Raw genomic sequence first — 16,229 nt, forward strand, 5'->3', positions numbered from 1 at the left:
ATTGCAAAATGTAGCAGTGATATCAATATTACTTTAAAGTCACAAATCAAGCCTTATCTTTAAAACATTGCACCCAGGCATTATCCAGTCCAGTGCTGGAACTGAAGTTTTGCATGTGTAAAGATTGCTTCATTTCGATCATTTTGCACAATCTTCACGGGCAAGAAGTAACACATCACACATAGAAATTGTAAAAAAATTCTATCGCATTGAATGTGAAAGGAAAGATGAACAGTTTTGCTAACAAGCCGCATTGCAAAATCAATTTAAATACCTCTATATATTCAAGCGATTTTAATATAGCATCTCGAATTTGCAAATGCAATTCGTAAAGAAAGACGAAATGTAACTTCAAAACCAAAGTGCAATCTGCATGAAACCCCCCCAGGTAAAACATTAGCAACTAAAACCAACCCTTGAAGATGTCCTTTGCAGAATCACTGAGTCTTTCAACACTTCACCCTGCATGCAATCTCTCTTCAATGCTCACACAAAGTGGTTACCCTCCCTCACCGACTCCTCCCACTCACTGCACGTGTAAAAATGTGTATTTTCAAAAAAACAAGTGAATTATACGTGGGACAGTCATTGCAAAGTACTTTATTGCAAGCAAAACGTGTTGGGGTGCTTCCAGAGAGACCAGCCGAGGCAATAGAAATTCTTATATATACATATTTGTTTAAATTTGTGACTTTAGGTTAAACCACATTGCCCCCTCCCCATGTGCAATTCAGCAACTTCCCCCTAAAGAAGTACAGTGTACATGAAGAACTTGCCCAGTTCGCTGACTGAAACTCATTTTAGAAATCCTGTAGTCCAAGGGCTCTTGGAACAGAGTAGGGCTCCATGCATCATATCACTCAGTCTGACTAGATTTACACTGCAACTGTTTACATGCAACAATTTGTAGTTATATAGCACTTCCGATGTAATGAAATGCCTCGAGGCACTTCGAAGAGGTGTTATAGAAATGACTAAGCCACATATAAAGATACTGGGGCAGACGATCAAAAGCTTGGTCAAAGAGGTAGTAGGTTTTGAGCAGTGTCTTAAAGGAGGAAATAGAGTTGGAGACGTTTAAGGGAATTTTCAGAGTTTAGGGCCTTGGCAGCTGAAGGCACAGCAACCAATGATGGAACGGTTAAAATCGGAGATGCTCAAGGGGTTGGGGGTGCAGATATCTCAGAAGGTTACGAGCTTGGAGGAGATTACAGAGAGGCTATGGGGTTGGGGGGAGTGTAGGGGCGAGGCCATGAAGGAATTTGAAACCAAGGATAATAATTTTAAAATTAAGGTGTTGCTTAACTGGGAGTCAATGCAGCGAGCACAAGGGTAATGGGTGAATGGGGCTTGGTGCCAGTTAGGACAGTGGCACTGGATTATTGAATGACCTCTCAAGTTTACAGAGGATAGAAAGTGGGTGAAGGACCAGGTGTGTGTTACACTCGAGGTAAAAAAGGCATGGATAAGAGTTTCAGCAACAGATGAGCTGAGGCAAGGGCAGAATCAGGAAAATGGTGGAAACCAGGTGTATAGGCGATGGGGCAAATATGTAGTTGGAAGTTATTCTCAGGGTCAAAATTGACACTAAGGCTGTGAACAATCTGATTCAGGCTCAGACATACATCAGTGCAAGGCCATTTCATTTCACACAACAACAATTTAGGGCCCTCACCTGGGATGATGTCCGGCCTCAGAGAGCCACCAGCCAATCCGATTGGCCAACAGTTCTTTAGTCCCAGCAGCTCGGGAAGCTACAGTGGACAGGACTGGGACTGCAAGTCGTCCCCAGAACCTGAGTTCCGAGAGTTCAGGAACCAGGAAAGTTTTGCTGGTCTCAGGGCAGGGAGGGAAGGTGAGGCCTGGAGAGGTGGACAGAAGGGGGTTGGGGTGTCGGTCGAGAGGTTGTGGGGGGTGGGGGTGGAGTGAAGAGGGGCCCCGCAGGGGTCAGACCTTTTGGGGCGAGGCGGGGGATCAGGGGTGCCCAATGTTAAATAGAGGCTGCTGATGGAGGTGCACCCTCTCCCCCACCCCTTCTCGCCCAAGGTCTGAACAGGGTTAATTTTCGGGCTCTTACCTTGCCGCTGAACTGCTGCACCAGCCTGAAAATTGAGGCTGGCTAGAAAACAGCCCTTAAGTGGTCAATAAAGAGGCCACTTAAGGGCCTCAACTGGGGTAAGGGTGGGCGGGCCTTGCCCGTCCCAGTGGTGGGTGGGAACCCATCGGGAAGGCCATCGGACAAAGTTTACGCTTACCACCGCACTCCCGCCTCCCACACGCTTACAAACCCGCCAGCTGGGGAACGCAAAATTCTGTCCAGGCTTATTGCGTGCGAGTTAATGCTTAAAGCAAGTTGAAATAACATTACCACAGTTAGTTATTCAGCATTTAATGTTTCAACAAAGACAATATTAAAGAATAGTTTGCTAGAAGGAATAACATTTTTGATCATTTACAATTTGATAACAATAATATACTGCACTTAGCAATACTACAAAAAAGATCAAATTTTGAATTTTCTCTTCAGTCCAGTGCAATGTTAAATTCTGATAAAAAGTTACACTTGAAACTTTGTCTGTTCTTTCCACAGGTGTTGACTGACCTGTACAGTGTTTTCACACTTTCTGTTTTTGTTCCACTTTTCAGTGTTGTGGCCTACCATTGTACTCACCACACCTCTTTCACGCTCCTCAACTCCGCGTGTGGAAGAAGTGCTCAGCACAACTATGATACAACTGTCCACTTAGCAAGCAATTATGCAAAATATCACAGGTAATTCTTAATTCTTCAAGATTAATTTTCTGATCAACTTGTGAATCATAGCATTTTACATCACATCATTAACAAGCCTAGATTGCAAATTTGATGCTGATGCTGAGAGCACAGTGGTGTCACAGGTTGGTTATGTTGGATAATCTGGATTAAAAGGCTAATAGAACCAGATTCCTGGTGTGATTATCAAGTTTAATAGACCATATTTTCCATATAGACTCCATTTTTATACCAGCTCTTGACTGAGTGGCAAAATTATGGGTTCACCAACAAGTCTGTCTAATTTTTTTTATTTGTTCATGGGATGTGGGTGTCGTTGACTAGACGACAGCATTTATTGCCCATTCCTAATTGCCCTTGTTTAGAGGACATTTAACAGTCAACCTGAGGGTCTGGAGTCACATGTAGACCAGATCAAACCAAGTAAGGATGGCAAATTTCCTTTCCCTAAAGGACATTAGTGAACCAGATTTTTTTTTTAGTGAACTGGGTTTTTAAAACAATCAGAAATGGTTTCGTGGTCATCATTAGACTTTCAATTCCAGATTTTTATTGAATTCAAATTTCACCATAGGCCATGGTGGGATTTGAACCCGAGTCTCTGGAATACCAGTCCAGTAACAATACCACTACATCACCACCTCCTCCTTAATGCCTCTGTCTCTACAGAAAATGGATCTCAATCACAAGACCAATAAGATTAAAACTTCAACAGTCCACTGTTAAGCTTCCTTCTTGGCTTTCGCTTTTTTTATTTTCTTCTTCAGGTTGATGATGTCCGTGTACAGATTGCGTTGAAGAACTCCCGACGCACAAATAACGCCCCCATTGATGGCTCCCATAAACCCACAGGAAAATATGTCCTGACCTGGAATGATGTGGGAAAGAGGCAGAGGAAATTATTACACAATAGTATAGACAGGAATGGCCTTTTCTCATTTCTATATTTACACTCTCTTTCACTTCTGTTTTCTCACTACAATGCAAACAAGTTTTGGTGTTTAATGAAACAGTCTTGTGATGGAGTAATTTGATAGTGTAGCAGGTCAAGCTTTTTACTTTGAGCATCAGTATTTGTAAAAGTGCATTTCTCAGCAGATGCTGAATCATTTGGCACTTAGGTTGGTTTTTCTTTAGACATTCGCAAGCTTTGGGCTTTATTAGTATTTATTACCTTTAATTAAGTGGTTTGCTAAGTCAATCAAGAGGGCGGTTAAATGTCAACCATATTGCTGCTGGTCTGAAGTCATATATAGGCCAGACCTGGTAAGGATGGCAGATTTCTTTCACTAAAGGATACAAGTGAACCAGATTGTATTTTTTTCCCCACAACAATCCAACACCTACATGGTCACCATTAGGAATATATACTTTTTAATTCCATATTTTTGTTTATTAACTGAATTTAAATGCTCCAGCTGCATGATGGGATTTAAACTCATGTCTCAGATCATTAGGATAGTAATATAACCACAATACAACAGTTTCCTATGATTCCGCCTAACAGTAGCTTCGGACTGTATTTTAGAATTGCTTCTTCAAGCTGATTTGTAATCTAAATTGAGTGGCCTTTTTAGTTGGACAAGGATTTCTAACATGATAACAACATATTGCAGTTCAAAACAGTTTATGTTAAAATGATTTCATCAGTATGAAGCGTGTTAGACTTCACCTCGTTGCCACATTTGTGTAATTAATAAGGCTTAAGTGATGAAAAGTCTTAATTTCTATGTATCATTGGAATGTTGTTGAGATAGTCTTTCAGTTGGCATCTCTTTAAGTGCCAAAATATTGTAATGTAGCTTTAAGAAAGAACATATGGAGTTATAGCTAGGAGACATTTTACATATTTGGATTCCAGTGAGTCTAGCATTGGCAGTAAACAGAAGTTGCAATACTGATTGGGAAAAAAATGGTCTAAAGATGGGTCTCTGATGAAAAGGGTAGAAGTTAAGGTTAGATTGTTGTGGGGTAGCCAAGAGCACTCTTCCCATTGGTCAAGAATTGTAAATATAGGGGACAAGCTAAAGTTAGATTGTTGTGGGAAAGCAGGAGCACTCTTCCCATTGGTCAAGAATTGCAAATATGTAGTTAGAAATTGTTAATTGTGTTGACACAGGTGCACATACTGGATGTTGCAAAGGCTGCCTGCAAAAAGGGTATAAAAGTAGGAAAACATCACTGGGGTTTTTGCACTTGCCAGGGGATAGCATTCATCCCAGGACACTTGCTGGGGGCATTTGTCGGGATAGAAAGTTAGGATTTAATGGTAGAGCACTTGCTACAAAGTTAGCACTTGCGTGGACATTGCCAGTTGATGGGTAATTGCCATAGGTTGTGTAAGAACCCAGAGATGACTAAAGTAATTGTCACAAGTTGGAGATTGCCATAAGAATTCAGATCAGTATTAGAATCCGGTATAAGGGCCAAAGGTAATTGCTTTAAGTGAAAGTGAGTAGCCTTTGTTAGAAAACTGTCTCCATCAGAGAGAGAGAGAGAGAGAGGATCCACTAGAGTTGAAGTCTTAAAGCTGCAAGGGATCTATATGTATGTTAGAGTTAATTTGACTAAGTTAAAATCCAAAAGGATGTCATGAGTCAAGAGACTAGGTTCAAGGAGCCAAGAAGAGAAGGCCCCAGAGGTCCCAGGATCCATGGAAAGACAGAACGACATGTGTTGAACTTGTGTATTGTGCCATGCCTTGGTTAGTGGAATGTTAAACATTAATCTTTGTTGTGTAATAAACCTTGTTAGTTTTTATTCTAAATTAGTGATGTCCTTTTTGCCAATAAGGCTATTGGCAAGAATTTTCTTACTCCGGGGTTTAGTACAGAGTCCAAATCCCTTCTTGTGCTCCACCATTTGCCTAAAATGACACTATTGACCCTAGCTCCTTGATTGATCTACAAATCATAAAGATCTTTAAGTTATGCTTTGAGATAAATGGGTGTTGCTTAGCTAAAAAGGAGGGGGGGAGGGGTTTGGAAATTTTGATTATTATTCAATCAATTATTATTAATCATTAATTATTTGTACCCAATATATTCCACAGTATAATTTCAAGGCCATAGTGATTTCTCGAACATATTCAATTTAACATAATTCATTATCTTAAATTCAATGATAAATTGGGCAAATTCCAAATCCTGCTAAAATGACATTAAACTAGTTACTGGTTCAACCAATGTCTTTTAATTTTTTTCATTACATTACAACTCCTTAGCCTACTACCTTCCCATTTAGCTATGAGCAAAGGTGTGCTTTTGGTTCCCTTGCACTTCTCTCTGATTGATGTTATACTTTCTTCTTTTAAGATCATTGTTTACTTTAATCGCTGCCCACTTAAATGCTCGTCACTCCTGTCAGAAGTCATCACTTACCACTTTGGACCAATTGCTTCCAGCCACTGGCCCCTCCAGCAGTCAAATGTCTCAGTAAATTATCCTATTTCTGACAATTTAATGCGGTAGTTGAGGGCAAGCAATATTTTAAATTAAAAAAACTGCCAGCCTCTGTTTTGGATTCTAAATCATTTTTATTGCTTGACTTAGGGGTAACATACCTGTTAAGTAAAGGCTCTTGACTGGTGTTTTTGCTCTAAAAGAGGCAATAACTTCTGGTGCAAAACGTGACACATCATGATTGACACCATATATTTCTCCACGTGAAGCAGCTATGTAGAACTGGTTTGTAAGGGGAGACCCAACCCTAGTGTACTCGATCTGGAGAGCATTCAGACACAAACAAGTCAAGTTAGCCAAAAGAAAGTGAATGTAGGAATGATTTTTGTGCTATTCACAAGCAATTGTAAACTTACAAGAAGAACTCAAGCCAGAGAAATCTCTGACTGTAATGCAGACTCCAATCTATAATGTAACTTTTGATTCTCACAGCTTAATAATGAACAAGACTCTACATAAGATATTTGATTACATCCCTGATGAAAGGCAAACATACCCTGTCTTTGAGTTGTGGAAAATATTCGGTAACTTGGTCTATCAATCTTTTGGCAATACCCATTTTTAAATTTTCATAGTCATCTCCTCTCTTTTTCACGCGTTCGTCCTTCCATTCTTCAAACCACTCAAAGCGTGCTAATGTCACAATTATCATGCTAGACTTCCCTAAAGAATAAGAATTTAAATTACCATCCCTTCAAATACAAATCTCACAGTAGTAAAACAAATGGGTTCTTTTGAACAGGTTTTCTCATTTTAAAAATAAATTGTCATGAGTGGCGATCTTGTTTATGCTATGCTCTTGAACACTTGAGGACATATGTGTCATTGCCTTGGGTTAAGCCCAAAATTTTTCACTGGGTTGGAAAAGTTACTACTATATAATTTTCCAAAGTTGTGTTCATGGTAATTCTCTGTTAGAATGGGAAATTTGGCATTTATTTTAAAATAGCAAGGAATATAGCTTTTGGTTCTAAGCTTCTCCCTATTATCCTTTCATTTCCCCTGGAAGTATTGACTCTGTCTGGGGTATGTTTCCAAGGTTGTCATTCACTCTCTGGATACTTTGTCCAAGTGGTTACTCTTCATGGGTAATCTTCAATATGGTGGCAGCACAACTGAACCAATCCTGTTCTGACCCAAAGTCCTTAAGTGCATACTTTACAATATGGACTCATGGATGGCAATTAGGAGCAAGATGCTGGCTGATTTCTCCCTCCCTAGGTCAGGGACATCCAGAGGTCAGTTATGGCACTCCTAATGCCCGAGTGAGATTAAGTAATTTAGCACAAAAGGACACTGAACCTAAGATCTTCTGGCCTATTTTGACTCGATTGATTTTACTAACTGAGCAATTAAGGAGGTGAAAAAAAGATTAAAGTGAAATATTGGTTTTAAATATTAGGTACATGTCTGCTGCTGTTTACCTGGATATCTGTCATCCCAGGATGGATCCTTAGCTGATGGAAAGGAGACAAAGATTACAGGATACCCTTCAATGGCATCTTCTTTGCTGAGTGTCAAGTATTTATTGAACCTTAAATGATGACAAGAAAGTGTTAGAAAGCAAAACAACTAAACTGTGCTCTATAAAGCAACTCAGGAGAGAGGAATTATGGATAGCGTGTTCAGAGAGGTGGTCACACCACAGCTTAGGAGCATGGAGGCAGAAAGGGAATGGGTGACTGCCAGGCAGTCTGAGAGAACCAGACAGGTATTGCAGGAGTCCCATGGGATCCCACTCGCTGATTGGTTTTCCATTTTGGATACTGGTGAGGGAATTAGTTCCTTGGAGGACTGAAGTCAGAGCCAAATTTGTGGCACTGCGGGCGGCTCAGCTGCACAGGAGGGGAGGAAAAAGTAAGGAAAGGCAGTCGTGATAGGGGATTCATTAGTTAGGAGAACAGACAGGCGTTTCTGTGGCCGTAGATGTGACTTCAGGTTGGTATGTTGCCTCCCTGGTGCCAGGATTAAGGATGTCACGGAGTGAGTGCAAGGACGTTCTTCGGGAGGAGGGTGCATAGCCAGAGGTCGTGGTTCACATTGGTACCAATGACTTGGTAGGAAAGGGGTTGAGGTCCTGAAAGCATATTTCAAGGAGCTGGGAAGGAGGTTGGAAAAACAGGACCTTTAAAGCGATAATCTCAAGATTACCCCCAGTTCCAAGTGCTAGTGAGCATAGAAATAGGAGAATTGAATGATTGAACACATGGCTGCAAAGCTGGTGTAGGAGGGAGGGCATTAGATTTCTGGGGTGTTGGGACTGATTCTGGGGAAGGTGGGATCTGTGCAAGCTGGACGGTTTACACCTGAACAGGACTGGGATTTATAGGGAGGTTTGCTAGTGCTGTTGGGGAGGGTTTAAACTAGATTGGCAGGGGGATGGGAACCTGAGGGCAGATTCAGATAGGACAAATTCAGAGCAGGGAACGGAGAGAGAAAATTAGCGAGTGACTCAAAGATAGAAAGAGCAAAGGTTAAAAAGTGTACAGGACAGGAATTTGGCAGTGTTAAAAGATATATATGTAAATGCAAGGAGTATAGCAAATAAAGCCAATGAGCTGAGGGTAGAGATAGACACATGGCAACATGATATCCTTGCTCTAACGGAAACCTGGCTTAAAGAGGGGCCAAAAATGGCAGCTCAAAATCCCTGGATATAGATTTTCAGGCAGGATAGGCAGGGGAATAAAAAAGTTGGGATGTAGCATTATTGGTTAAGGAATCAATTACAGCTGTGAGGAGAAATGATATACTAAACGAACCATCAAATGAGGCCATTTGGGTTGAGCTCAGAAATAAAAATGGGGCAGCCACACTGCTTGGAGTGTACTAAAGACTCCCAAGTAGTGAAGGGAGATAGAACAGCAAATATGTAGGCAAATTTCTGAGTGCAAAAGCAATAGGGCAATAATAGTTGGGGACTTCAACTACCCTAATATCACCAATAGTGTTAAAGGAATAGAGGGCACAAAATTCTTGCACTGTACTCAAGGGAACTATTTTAGCCAGCACGTAACAAGCCCAATAAGAGGGAGTGCAATTCTAGATTTCATCTTAGGAAATGAAGCCGGACAAGTGGATGAAGTAGCAGTGGGTGACCATTTTGAAGATAGTGATCATAATACAGTTAGATTTAGCATCCTTATGGAAAAGAACAAGGGTAGAACAGGAGTAAACGTTGTAAATTGGGGGAAGACAAATTTTAAGAAGCTGAGAAGTGATCTGGCGAAAGTGGACTGGATACAGCTACTTGATGGAAAATCAGCAACAAATCAGTGGGAGGCATTATAAAGCGAGATGCTATGGTCACAGTGCAAACATGACCCTTCAAAGAAAAAGGGGCGTTACTGCCAAGTCTACAGCCCCCTGGTCATCCAGAAGCGTTCAGAGTAAGATAAAGCAGAAAAAGAAAGCTTAGGGCAGTCACAAAAAACATAATACTGTAGAAAGCCAAGAGGAGTATAGAAAATACACGGGTGAAGTTAAAAAGGAAATTAGGGAAGCAAAGAGAGGATAGAAAAAATATTGGCAGGCAAAATCAAGGACAACCCAAAGTTGTTTTATCAGTACATTAAGAGGATAACTAAGGAAACGGCAGGGCCTAGCAGAGATGTACAAGGTATCTTATACGTGGATACAGAAGGTATGGGCAGGTTTCTTCATAAGTACATTGCCCCTGTCTTCACAAAGGAAAGGGATGATGCAGAGATTCTAGTTAATGAGGAGGAGTGTGAAATATTAGCTACAAAAGCATAATGAGAGAGGACTGGAGAGACTGATATCCTTGAAGTTGGATAAATCACCAGGGCCAGTTGGCTTGTGTACCAGGCTGTTAAAGAAAGCCTGGGAGGAAATACCGGATGCTCTGAGGATCATTTTCCAATCCTCACTAGATGCAGGCAAGGGACCACAGGATTGGAGATCTGCGAACGTTGTACCATTATTTAAAAAGGGTGCAAGGGATAGGCTAAATAATTATAAGCCGGTCAGCCTGACTTTGATGCAAATTATTAGAATCAATTCTGAGAGACAGGATAAACTGTCACTTGGAAAGGAATTGATTAATCAGGCATAGTCAGCATGGTTTTGTTAGGGGAAGATCATGTCTTACTAATTTAATCAAATTTTTTGAGGAAGTAACAAGGAGGATTGATGAGGATAGTGCAGTGGATGTTGTCTACATGGATTTTAGTAACACATTTGACAAGGTCCCACATGGCAGACTGGTCAGAAAAGTGAGGTCCTATGGGATACAGGGGAAGGTGATGAGTTGGATCCAAAATTGGCTCAGTGACAGGAAACAAAGAGTAATGGTCGGTGGACGTTTTTGCGAATGAAAAGCGGTTTCCAGTGGCATTTCTTAGGGCTCAGTGTTGGGTCCCTTGTTGTTTGTTGTACATGTTAATGATTTAGACTTAAATGTGGGAGGTATGATTGGGAAATTTGCAGATGACACAAAAATTGGCCACGTCGTTGATTGTGAAGAGGATAGCTGTCGACTCCAGAAAGATATCAATGGTTTGGTTGAGTGAGCGGAGAAGTGGCAAATGGAATTCAATCCAGAGAAGTGTGAGGTAATATATTTGGGGAGGGAAAACCAGGATAGGGAATACACAATAAATGAGAGGATATTGAGAGGGGCAGAGGAAATGAGAGACCTTGGAGTGCATGTCCACAGGTCCCTGAATGTGGCAGGACAGGTGAATAAGATAGTGAAGAAAGCATATTGAATGCTTTCCTTTATTGGATGATACATAGAATACAAAAGCAGCGATGTAATGCTGGAACTGTATAAAATGCTGGTTAGGCCGCAGCTGGAATTTTGTGTACAGTTCTGGTCACCACATTACAGGAAGGACATAATTGCTCTGGTGGGAATACAGAGGAGATGTACAAGAATGTTGCGAGAGCTGGAAAATTGCAGCTCTGAGGAAAGATTGTATAGGCTGGGGCTGTTTTTCTTAGAATGGAGGAGGCTGAGCGGTGACAATTGAGGTGTACAAAAATTGAGGGGCCTTGTCAAAGTAAAAAGGAAAGACTTGTTTCCCCCACCAGCAAGGTCAATTACCAGGGGGCACAGATTTAAGGTGATTGGTAGAAGGATTAAAGGGGACATGAGGAAAAACTTCTTCGCCCAGAGGCTGGTGGGTGTTTGGAATTCACTGTCTGGTTTGGTGGTGAAGGCAGAAACCCTCAACTCATTTAAAAGGTACCTGGATCTGCACCTGAAGTGCTGTAACCTGCAAGACCGGTGCTGGAAAATGGAAATAAAATGGGCAGTTAGTTTTTTATTTTTTATTTTTCGGCCGGTGCAAACACAATGGGCTGAATGGCCTCTTTCTGTGTCATAATTTTTCTATGGTTCTATGAATTTGTAATTTCAATATATAAAAGCAAGATCTTTATTATTTTCTTATTTCCATTTACCAAATCATCAGGACATTTCAAAGCACATTAAACCAATTTGAGTTTGAAGAAGCTTCTGGCTTCTTCTAATGGGTTTTTCATAGGGGAGAAGGAAGGAAATGGAAAATTAGGGACATAGGAACAAGAGTAACCCATTCAGCCCCTCAAACCCGTGCCATCCCTCAATAAGATCACGGCTGATCTGCACATCACAGAATCTTAATGGCACAGAAGGAGGCCATTCGGCCCATCATGTTTGCACCGGCTCTCCAAATGAGCATTACGACCTAGTGTCATTGCACTGCCTTTTCCCCATTCCCTTGCACATTGTTTCTATTCAAATAATCATCTCGAATGCCTCGATTGAACCTGCCTCCACTACACATCCAGGAAGTGCATTCCAGACCCAAACCACTCGTTGCATGAAAAAGATTTTTCTCACGTCACATTTGCTTCTTTTGCCAATCACTTTAAATCTGTGCCCTCTCGTTCTTGATCCTTTTACGAGCGGGAACAGCTTCTCTCTATCTACTCTGTCCAGCCTGCTCATGAACATCTCTAACAAACCTCCTCTTAGCCTTCTTCTCTCCAAGGAGAACAGTCCCAACCTCTCCAATCTATCCTCATAGCTGAGGTTTCTCATCCCTGGAACCATTCTTGTAAATCTCTTCTGCAGTCTCTCCAATGTGTTCACATCCTTCCTATAATGTGGCACCCAGAATTGTATACAATGCTCCAGCTGAAGTCTAACAAGTTTCTTATATCAATTCAGCATAACCTGCTTGCTCTTGTACTCAATGCCCCTCTTAATAAAGCCCAGGATACTACATGCTTTATTACCTGCTCTCTCCACCTGTCCTGCCACCTTCAATGATCTATGGAGATATACACCCAGGTCTTCCTGCTCCTGCCCCCCTTCAACATTTCACCCCTTATTTTATATTGTCTGTCCATGTTCTTCTTACCAAAATGCATCACCTCACACTTCTCCGCATTGAACTTTATCTGCCCACTCCATCAGCTTGTCCATGTCCTTTTAAGGTTCTACACTGTCCTCTTCGCAGTTTATAACACTCCCAAGCTTGGTATCATCTGCAAACTTTGAAAATTGTCCCCTGCACACCAAGATCTAGATCATTAATATATATCAGGAACAGCAAAGGTCCTAATACCGACCCCTGGGTAACTCCACTAAAAACCTTCCTCCAGCCTGAAAAATATCCATTGACCATTACTCTCTGCTGCCTATTTTTCAGCCAATTTTGTATCCATGTTGCTACTGTCCCTTTTATTCCATGAGCAATAACTTTTCTCTCAAGTCTGTTGTGTGGCACTGTATCAAATGCCTTTTGAAAGTCCATGTACACTATATCAACAGCATTACCCTCATTGACCTTTTCTGTTGCCTCTTCAAAAAAGACTCCAGTAAATTAGTTAAACACGATTTCCCCTTTAGAAATCCATGTTGGCTCTTCCTTATTAACCCATATTTTCCATGTGACTACTAATTCTATCCCGAATAATTGTCCCTAGAATCTTGCCCACCACTGAAGTTAAACTGACTGGTCTGTAATTGCTGGGCTTATCCTTGCAACCTTTTTTGAACAAGGGCACAATGTTTGCAATTCTCCAGTCCTCTGGCACCTCCCCTGAGTTTATGGAAGACTGAAAGATTACGGCCAGTGCCCCTGCAATTTCTTCTCTCTCTCCCTTCAATATCCTCGGATGCATCTCATCCGGTCCCGGTGCCTTGTCAACTTTAAGTACTGACAGTCTATTCAACACTTCTTCCTTCAATTTTGAACCGTTCTAGCGACAGAGTTTCCTCATCTGTCATCATGATCTGGGTAGCATCTACCTCCTTGATAAAGAAAGATACAAAATATTCATTTAATACCTCAGCCATGGCCTCTTTGTCCATGTGTAAATTCCCTTTTACGTCGCTAATTGGCCCTACTCCTCCTTTTATCACCCTTTTACTATTTATATGCCTATAGGAGGCTTTGGGATTCTCCTTTATGTTGGCTGCCGGTCTTTTCTCATAATCCCTCTTCGCTTCTCTAATATGTTTTTTCACCTCCCCTCTGAACCTTTTGTATTCCTCTTGGTTCTCAATTGTATTTTCTACCTGACACCTGTCATAAGCACAATTTTTCTTTTTTTATCTTAATTTCTATCTCCTTTTTCATCCAGGGGGCTCTGGAATTGTTTGCCCTACCTTTCCCTTTCGATGGAATATACCTTGACTGTGCCCAAACCAATTCTTTTTCGAAGGTGCCCCATTGTTCAGCTACAGTTTTTCCTGCTAACCTTTCATTCCAGTCTGTCTGGCCCAGCTCCGTTCTTGCCCTATCGAAGTTGTCTCTTGTCCAGTTAATTATTCTTACTCTGAATTGCCTATCGTCCTTTTGTATCATCATCCATGATACATCACATCAACTCCATTTACTCGCCTTTGCTTTACATCCCGATACCCTAATCTAATCACTCTCAGTCTTGAGAGCTTCAGTTCACCCAGTATCCACAGCCTTTAGGGAATAGAATTCCACATTCTAAAAGTTGAAGGTCTGAACTGCATTTGCATGTTTTCTAATGGCAAGTGCTTTCACATGCCTGATTTCCCACTGCCAATATCTAAGGAAAGCAACCCCCATATGCTGACCTTCACTCCTGGCTTTCTGATGATTACAGGTTATGCTGCACTCCACTCTGTAATGCAGGGGCCAATTAGATAAATGGATAATGATTTAAGAGTTGCTTACATGAGAACAGTATGTGGCAGAGGGGGCTTAAAGGACTGGGGGTGGGGTTGGGGGGAAAAGAGACAAAAAATAATTGGACAGTTTGATCAACCATGATACTACTGTGACAAGTAGCTTCAGTACTAAAAATAAAAACAAAAAACTGCGGATGCTGGAAATCCAAAACAAAAACAGAAATACCTGGAAAAACTCAGCAGGTCTGGCAGCATCGGTGGAGAAGAGCAAAGTTGACGTTTCGAGTCCTCATGACCCTTCAACAGAACACTGTTGAAGGGTCATGAGGACTCGAAACATCAACTTTGCTCTTCTCCGCCGATGCTGCCAGACCTGCTGAGTTTTTCCAGGTATTTCTAGCTTCAGTACTATCTGTTTGGAACACAAGCTTTGCTTGAAGTTAAGATGGAAAGTTTCTAGTAACTATGTATGATAGCATGGTGGAGAAGAGTTGCCAACTCTCCAGAATTATCCTGGAGGCTCCTGGAATTAAGGGGGTGAAACTGGTCTATGCCAGCAGCCGGAATTGGCAACTAATGTTTCATCATACCTGCTTGTATTTTCCACTAGCTTGGAAAATATTCCCAAGATTTTTAATTTCAAACCCAAGTGAAAGAAATCATGAAGCTAGTAAATGAGTCTCCAAAAATGTGAACTTCAATGGAAAGAAGATCAGGCGCGGGGGAAAGTAAAATTGACTGACGCTTCACTACGAACCCATTTCTCACTGCTGCCATAGACCAGTTTCACTCCCCTCAATGTTATAACCCCCTAGAGACTACTCTGAGCAAACCCAGGAGAAAAATCATTGCGGCATGAAAAGAAATTGCTACCACCTCTCCACCCCCACATTTTCTTTGAACACTTTCAGTCAATAGTCATAAAAATATTAGAGATAGGTTTAAAAAAAAGGCTGTCTGATTGGACTATCATGATGAATCCTCTAGAATGTACCAAACCAGAGCTGGCAAGCTTAGGGTGGAGAAAAATGAAAAGAAGAGAGAATAAGAGCATGCATTCCAGATTTCAGGAGAATAATTAAGAAACAAATCAAAAGTCATGTTGATGGATTCGTTTTCGTAATTTTTTCCATGGAGTGTTTTCCATGCACATGAGAAAACTGGAATACATTAATGACTTGTGCCTGTCAATAAACAAACACTTATCCTGGGTGTTGAGCATTGAAAGTTGGGCGTTTCCTGCACTAAGGGCACATCAATTTCAGTTCCATATTCAAAATGACAACATTTTGACAACAAGGAGGCATTAATTATAAAGAAAAGCTCAGTCAAGCTTACCAAGCATGTTTAGTAAAACAGGAAGAAGTTTGAGGAAATTTTTTGTGATTGTTCATCCAAGGGTTGTAGGCATCAACTGGCAGGGCGAGCATTTATTGCCTGTCCTTAACAGCATCCGGTGAGCCACCATCTTGAATTGCCGTAGTCTGTGCCGTGTAGGGGGACCTACGGTGTTGGTATGTAGGCACTTCCGGGATTTTGACCAAGCAACAATGAAGGAACAGTGACATGTTTCCAAATCAGGATGGTGTTTGACTTGGAGGGAACTTGCAAGTGATGGTGTTTCCATGCGCCTGCTGCCCTTGTTCTTCGAGGTGGGAGATTTGGAAAGTATAAAAGCAAATAAGCAGAGATTTTAGATGAAAGAAGCCTTAATAGAGGTGGAAACAAAAATATAATTAAAACAACCAGAGATACACCTGACAGTAGAAGACAGTGTAATACTTTGGAGTCCTGCAATCATGTTATTTTACAAAATTGAATGCAACCAAATAAAGGTGCGTTCTAATGCATTGGATGCTATGTTGCCAAGTTTA

General features: G+C 41.3%; 1 protein-coding gene across 1 annotated transcript in view; it reads right to left on the reverse strand.

Annotated features, from left to right (window-relative positions):
• Nucleotides 1-2,373: 2,373 nt before the first annotated feature.
• Nucleotides 2,374-16,229, reverse strand: part of LOC144667993 (all-trans-retinol 13,14-reductase-like) — a 36,708-nt gene continuing 22,852 nt past the window's right edge. The window contains exons 8-11 of the mRNA XM_078529688.1: nucleotides 7,658-7,767; nucleotides 6,730-6,896; nucleotides 6,335-6,494; nucleotides 2,374-3,640 (exon numbers count right to left, since the gene is read on the reverse strand). Coding sequence (XP_078385814.1) covers nucleotides 3,495-3,640; nucleotides 6,335-6,494; nucleotides 6,730-6,896; nucleotides 7,658-7,767 — 583 coding nt within the window. The 3' untranslated portion in view covers nucleotides 2,374-3,494. The remainder of the gene's footprint in view (nucleotides 3,641-6,334; nucleotides 6,495-6,729; nucleotides 6,897-7,657; nucleotides 7,768-16,229) is intronic.

The sequence above is a fragment of the Cetorhinus maximus genome, chromosome 25 (genome assembly GCF_964194155.1).
Source record: "Cetorhinus maximus chromosome 25, sCetMax3.hap1.1, whole genome shotgun sequence".
NCBI lineage: Eukaryota > Metazoa > Chordata > Chondrichthyes > Lamniformes > Cetorhinidae > Cetorhinus > Cetorhinus maximus.